Below are 7,831 nucleotides of genomic sequence, written 5' to 3'. Positions count from 1 at the left end.
CATAGTAAATACCTCTGGGGACAAACATTTTAAGACAAGGCCATTATGTAGATATTAACTCCAAAATAAAAGGAAATGGTCTTAGGAAGTGAAGAATCAAGGAAGGAATGATACATTGAGATGGTACCACATCCCTTTTGGAGCACTTTGAGAACCCATTTTCTCCAGCAACCTTCAGCAATCCCCAGCAGCAGCTGTTAAAAACAAAGACATTTCACCCAATCTATCCATATATCAACTGCCACTCATTAAAAAAGCCCTACCTCTTATTAAACAAGTTTTAAATGGCATGCAATCGTATCTGCTATCCCACCAAGAATTAGGAATCAACACACATGGAGAATATCTTTATTCTTTCAAGCTTAAAGCCAAAAATTTCTAAGCAAATATTAAACTAGTACAAAACATCTAAACCAAGGTGCATTAATTGTTTTAAATTATCTGTCAAATCATTTAGATGACAATATGGCAGCAATGAGAAATAAGTTACCAAATCAGAGAAGACAGGGCTAAATTAGCAGATTTGCCTACCATCACTAGAGGTTGAATTGTTTCACAACCAAAACCAACCAAACTAAGATAGCAACTTCCTTCTCAGTGCTTATTGGCTCTCCACTCCTAAACATTCTAGAAAGTCATTTTAAGTTAAACTTAAACTAGAGTCTATGTAAATAATGAACAATTGGCCCAGAAAACACCACGTTTCACTTACACAAGCATAATTCAGAAAGGATGCAGCTGAAGTAAATGAAATTAATCATCAATGAAAATTCAAGGTAAGATCATTTAGACTACAGCAATATATCAGTATTACTACTCATTGACTTCATAATACGTTGAACATTATTCAACTTTCAGTCTTTTACATTTTAATTGCACTTGCAGGATCTGGGATAAACACCTCCCAAATTCCTCCATGACCACGCGTTCAGCTAGACAGACAGAGTAACCTCCTTTTTCTGCCTCTTCAGCCTTTACCAGGAGACAGGCACACGTTGCTTTCACATCTTCCCAAGAAATAGATACAGCTGGTTCCCTGACATGGAAAAAGAAACCAGTGTAAAATATATTCATTTAAAATACAGAAAATAATTTAAAAAGCAAACTGTCAAACTCTTATCTAAGAGTTGGAATGCACAGAGCTGATTCAGATTAGCAGAATAGCGGCACTGTTACTGTGAGACACAACCCTGTAGAAATCTCAGTTTTGTACAGAATAGCTTTTACTTCCAATGGTTTGGCTCCTGAGTTTTTCTAATTCATCACATGGAACACTGCGTTCACACTACAGAGTCGATCTACACAAATGCTGACCAGTAAGCACAGCATGTACAGCATGTAAGTACACTTTGAATTGTGGATTTGTGTGATACTAGTTGACATAAACTGTTGATCTTTAACTGAAAAAAAAAAAAAAAAATCAGACAACCAATTTTTGCCCCATATGGCTTGCTCATCAAATTTACTGTATGTTCATTCTTTCAAATATACACTGCTATTAATATTTATTAAATGTTAATTGGCTGCTACTTACAATTTAAGACACTGAGATTTTGTGCAGTTGCATGGTTTCTTAGACTTTTTAATCCCTGAACCAAAAGGTGGGCTACGCAGATTGAAAGAGGAAGAAAAAAATTTACAAATAAAAAACTGGTCTATACTTTCTAAACTTTGATACATTCCTCCTTCCCACCACCCACACACACACCAATTGCAGTGCTATTTTAACAACTGTGGGGTCAAAAACCAAGTGACAAAAAGAGAAGACAATCTCCAATCTCCTGCAATCCACCAGTTGTCACTACTAGGGGCAGGTCAGCAACCACTCAGAGCCCAGTAACTGCTGTGCAACTGCAAAGCACTATCGTCTGTCACACCGGGTTTGCATCTGCCTTGTATTTAAAAATGATCTGTAATTAAGGTTTATTAGAAGAATCCCATTTGTGTTAGAAAAATGAGCTAAACACACATTAATTATATTTTAAAACATATCAATTAACTCAGAAAATTAAATGTTTTTCAGACACATTTACAGCATGGTTGCATTGATCCTAAGAAATCTTGGCAGCCTTGACCACCAGTAAATGCAATAATGGCTACAATGATACATACAGAAATCACTCTTACAAAGTTGCATGAGGAGAAGCTATTAAATGCAAAGATGTCTAAGAGCCTTTGTCAGTATAAAATTCAAAATTCATAATGGACTAAGTGTTGCAAGCATCTTACCCTGAAGTCATTTTCACTTGCAGATTCGATTCTGGTTGGAAAGTTGAAGTGCTAGCTACTGATTGTAAGTATTCATTGTCAAACTGTTCAAGATAAAATACATACAGCTTGCTTATATTACATTCTAAAAAGAGACTCCTGTGAATTAAAAAAGTAATACAAAACAGTGTTCTGAGGATGCTTTGTTTGCCACATACGGTGATAAAACTCATGTAAGCACAAAGATGTGAAAAATGCTTGCATTTCCTCTTTGAAACTGCTCAGTATGTCAGGATACCTTTTTCTCCCAGTGCAAAGGATCAAGAAGAGCTGCCAGTGCTGCAGTATTTGCACTGTTTCCAGTGTACTGATAACTCTATATTCAGTTGCTTTTAATTGCAGCAATCAACTAAAACTGGCTAGTGACTTGATTATGTACGTTATGTTCAGCTGCAATACAGCATCTCATTGGTTGAAGACTAAAAATTTAACAGAATGTATTGGCTTACAGTCCACCAAAACAGAATGCAGATCTATTTTCTCTTCAGACAAATAATAGGCTAGAAAAACAGGCACAAGTGAGTACTTATAAATGATAGTTATTTTAACTGGTGATCAGTTTAGCTGCAGATAAGGAAGAAGAAAATTAATATATTTAAGTAAGAAAGAGAATAAATCTAGGGAACAACAGGCTGGGGGAAAATCAGAGAGAGAACTGCAATCCTGTCTACATCTCTAGAATGTTTAGGTACCAATTTGTCAGTACACTACTTCTAGTGCTGAAAAACTCTATAGTTCATTGCTCCATCTGGCCCTTGGGGTTTTAATTTCCTCTTTTATGAGGGTGGCTGTTGCCCACAAACAATTTCCGGTGTTTGCTCTGACATTACATTCATGTAACACTAATCAGAAGTTAACAGGTAAAGATTTGAATGATTTTAGCTACCAGCTCTGCTGGAAGAAGGAGGCAAATCAAACATTCACAAATATTTTTAGTCTTCTGTTTTCATTACTAAAAATAAATTGAAATTCACTTCTACCACTCCTTTAGCAAATAAAAACTGAGAAAATTATGAAGACTCACTGACTACTATGTCCTAGTCAAGAAAAACAGTGTATGGAATCCTACTGGAAGAAAATATTCTCTGTCTGGTATAAGTCAATGTATTTTCCTTCAGCTCTCAAAAGAGCTGTAGAACAGTTCTCAGAAATAATGTAACTTATATAAATACCAAATTCAAGTTTGAAAAATTGGATTTTATGTTTCTCTCGGAAAAGTGCACTTCTAGTCCTGTTATTATTGACATTCTCAAATTGGAGAATTTGAACACAGAAAGCACCAAGGACTGTAAAACTAACCTGTCTGAACTAGCTAAACTGTCCTAAGAAAATGCATACAATTGTTACCTCCTGACATTAGACACAAGAAGCTATTTTAAGAGAAGGAAAGTTTATACTCTGCTTAATACATGGCAAGAATAAAGCTGCTTTACCTCTTGTTTGTTTAAATCCAGGTCACCCGAAACAGGCAAAAACTGCCCCAGTACCGCTGTTACAGGGTTGCCTGCATCTGAAAAGATGACATTTAACAAACTGCTCACAACATATGAAGTTTAATGCGTGCATTAAACTTTTTGAATTAAGCATACAGGCATATGGGTAGTTTTGACTTTTTCTATTAAGAAAAAGTAAAAACCCAAGCCACATTTTTTCCTGACAGCATCTGTCTTTTTGCACCACCTGATACAGTGTAGCTTGGGGAGCAAACTGTATCAAAGAAGGACCTACAAGTTCTTTCTTCAGAAAAGTTTCTCTCAATTAGAGTAAAAAACAAAAAACAAAACCAAAACAACAACAAAAAGCTGACAATATAAAAATCCTCCCTTCACCAACTCAGCTCTTCACCAATTTTTTAGCTAAGAATGTGGACAGATGTTTATACTCTATCACATTACATTTAATTAGAAACAGCATAGACTTATAAAATTTTGATATGAAAAATGACCCAAACAGATGTTTATCCTAAGCTCTTATTTTATGAATTTCCAGAATTCTATCTAGAAAGGAGGCATTCAGCCTATTATACCAACAACAACAAAGAAACAACAACTAAAAATCTATTCAGGATACCCAACAGCCCTCAATGATGCTCTTCATTTATAGTGAGACACTGACACCTTGTGGTATGCTGGGGTAAATGCAGCTGTATGCAAGCGCTTTCTGCTAAGCGTGCTTTTTCATAAGTTGATCTGTATAGTAAAAAACATTATTATATTCAACACGTCCATTACATCATTTTCATAACATTTAAATGTCTAGATTTTTATTGTTACAAAATAAAGGAAAACAGTAACTTGTGATAGCTACACTAGCTTCATCTCACCTCTGCTCACTGCTGATTAAGAAAATAAGCACATACATTTGCATTTGCACGTTAACTGTGATCTACTATGTGACATGCTAGACATAACTTTAACTTTGATCTTACCAGATTGAAGATAATTATGTTGGTCTTCATACTGTGGAATGAGATGAATTGCTTTTAGATCCTGTGTGCCACAATCCTTTATACAGAGTATTTGAGTACCTCCTTCCAGTTGGCAGATCATCTGGAATAAACAAACAGCAATAGCCTCCCATCTAAGAACCTGCAATTCTAAGCATATACACAGAATGGTTTTCGTAAGAGTAACATGCTTCATAAAGCTGCATCATCACACACTGCAGTCTCTCAGACAAATGAATCACTGTACACAAAGGTGTCTGCATTCTGACCCTTTCTATTTGTTTGGTTTTGGAAACAGCTGCGATACTGTAGCTCTTCACCCTGGGGTGAGATGCCCTCCTGGTTCTCTAAACAGTTCTATAAGGTTTTGCACAACATACTCTAGCTCGTTTTCTAGTACATTGGCCTAACGTTCAGTTCCCCACCCAGAACAAACCCTATTTCACTTCAATGTTTTATGCCACTTATTCAGATGTGACTGTAAATCAAGACTGTTCCTTCATGAAATAATCTTCATATTACTGTATGTGGCCTTGAAATAGAAAATAACATTTTATATGTAAAACAGCACTTAGCATATAATTCTTCTATCAATTACCAGACATAAATTACCAGGGGGCTGGAATCATTTCTGTGTAAATATCCAGGTTCCTCCACCACACCGTGCAGTGCTAATAACTCACAGTTGGACTCGTCAATATTTGAAATCTGGAAAAATAAAATAAAATAATAATAAAAAAAAATCGCTCCATCTTCATGATTCTCCATAACATTTCTAATTGCATCTCTTACTTCTGTCTGAAAAAAACAAGTGTTATACCTTAACAGGAACTCCTTTAAATCTTCATTGAATTCTGGGCACATACCATGAGCTTGGAAATCAAACGCATACTTACTATTTCATCATAGACAGAAGCACCAGTCTGAGGCAAGCCATAAACACCACTGGAGCATTCTAGTAAGTGAAATAAAGCAAGTTTTGTTTATTAAGACATGTGTTTGCTTTTGTTTGGTTTTAATGCCAGGAGCTCATTCATAGCATCAAGGAGATTTTGATGTCACGGTCTTACTACAGACTATCACAGTCTTATAAAGTAATATTACAGTCTTATAAAATAATACTTAATATTCTCCAGTAACAGACTTTCGAAAAACAGGCTCCCATATGTGCTTGATGTCTCTAAAAGGATTCTGGAGACCATCTGGTAAAAATCATTTAGCAACGACATTATGCTTAAAAGGCTGATGTGTATGTCAGCTTCTGCTGGAAAGACTGTACAGTGCTATCATACAAAGGAGAGCTGGGAGACTTCATGCCTTATAAAGGAAGAGGAAAAAAACAAAGGTAAGCCCGAACTTCATGGTTGAAGCAACAAGAACATACATGAACACACACTGACCTGTTTCAAAACTTCCTCCTATCACACTTTCTTAGCTCTATGAACATTATCAGAAGGGGCTTGTGCTGCTACTTCCCAAATCCAGGAATTATTTCATTTGGACATTCACAACCTTCTCTAACTCTAAAAGAGGAGTTCAAATAAACTAATAAAATAAACAAGTTATCCCACTCGGACACCCGTGACACTTACCATTAAAGCAATCAGACAAGTTGTTTGACTGCATAGGACTGCTTTGCATTCCTTTAAACTGATCATAATAAATACAGTTATTCTCACCTTCAGCTGGAGGTAACAATGATCTGAACACCTGAAGAAAAGAACAGTTTATAACTACTTCACATATTACACATCTCCTTAAAAAAAACAGCCACACAGAAACTGACTTTAAAATTGGAAATTATTTGCATTTCTAAATTATAAATAAGCACATAAATGTTGCAGAATAACCAGCATTACCAGATACTATGGACAGCTGACTATTACTTCTTCTGCTTAACATGTTTTGTTTTATGTCTTTTTGAATTTCTGAATCCTGGAGTAGCAACATTTGTGTAAATATTTACACTGGAAAGAAATGTCAACTGGTGCACTTAGTTATTGCAAAACAGCTTCCCAGAGGAAACTCAGCGTTCCCCCAGAAGCCGCCTACAGAGCACAAGCTGAATTAGGCAATTTCTTCAGAAGATCCACTACAGCCATAAAGAAAGAAACAAGCTCATGTAAGTATACTAAATATGAATAGTCTGCATTAAGCAGATGGTACCTGAAATCACGTTTAGGCTACCCTTGCAATTGTCTCATCACAAGTATTTGCAATAAGCACAATCCATGTCCGAGTTATGAGGAGCTGTTCTCAGTGAGAGAGCACAGTCTCTGATTCCAAGTCCTCCGAAGTTAAAGAAAAAGTTTTGTTAACTCCCTTGGTCGCAGAGTTAGCCCTACACAACCCTTATTTTTGAATTAATCTATATTAAGAAAGAAATAAAGCTTTCTAAAAACATAAAAAGTTTCTGCTATGATATTTGCAAAACATAACAAGCACAAACACGAAGTTTTGCGATGTGGGAAAGTACCTACTATAACACAAGGAAATAACTAATCTTACAGTTTTCCACTTCCCACCCCCACACACACACACAAAAAAAAAAAAAAACCCCAAAAAAACCCAAAAAACAACACAGCACATCCCCTTGCTTCGATTACAAGCCTTACACATAACTACCTTCTACATAAACGACTAACCAAGGCTACCTCCCCCGTTTGCCTACCACTAAGCTTGATGAAATAAAGATCAGGTAATAAAGAAAAAATAATCCTGGCTCCACCCCTTCCAGTCACTCATCTGTATTGCGTACACCTGAGCTCCCCTGGGTTGGCCCTGCCTTCCCACCAGGTGTGCAATCACGGCTTCCAGCTGAGCCTTTTTTTTCTTTATTTTACCAATCACCGTGTATGACTGCACACACACTGTAAGCCGTTCCTAAATCAAGAGCGAAGCACTGATGTGGTGTCACGGAGTTCTCTCTACACCTCGCTCCGTGACAGAGGGAACAAACGCAGGGAGACAAGGAACAAAGGCACCTCCCTTCTCGAACTGCGCGGTGCGGCTCGGCCCGGACACGTGCGATCCGGTAGAGGGGAAGGGAATGATTTGAGAACGAACGGCAGCTTAATAAACCCAACATCACTAAACAATAACGAGAGAGTTTCAACA

The 7,831-nt window shown here is 36.8% G+C and overlaps 1 protein-coding gene across 2 annotated transcripts in view; it reads right to left on the bottom strand.

The window, feature by feature from the left end:
- Nucleotides 1-334: 334 nt before the first annotated feature.
- The window catches only part of LOC107314412 (tesmin-like), a 16,010-nt gene continuing 8,513 nt past the window's right edge, over nucleotides 335-7,831 (bottom strand). For both annotated transcript variants that reach the window (XM_032444795.1, XM_032444796.1), the window contains exons 7-9: nucleotides 2,230-2,312; nucleotides 1,535-1,606; nucleotides 335-1,036 (exon numbers count right to left, since the gene is read on the bottom strand). In XM_032444795.1, the coding sequence (XP_032300686.1) occupies nucleotides 844-1,036; nucleotides 1,535-1,606; nucleotides 2,230-2,312 (348 nt within the window). In that variant the 3' untranslated portion in view covers nucleotides 335-843. The remainder of the gene's footprint in view (nucleotides 1,037-1,534; nucleotides 1,607-2,229; nucleotides 2,313-7,831) is intronic.

The sequence above is a fragment of the Coturnix japonica genome, chromosome 5, assembly GCF_001577835.2.
Source record: "Coturnix japonica isolate 7356 chromosome 5, Coturnix japonica 2.1, whole genome shotgun sequence".
Lineage (NCBI taxonomy): Eukaryota > Metazoa > Chordata > Aves > Galliformes > Phasianidae > Coturnix > Coturnix japonica.
This window is presented reverse-complemented; position numbering and strand designations above follow the sequence as displayed.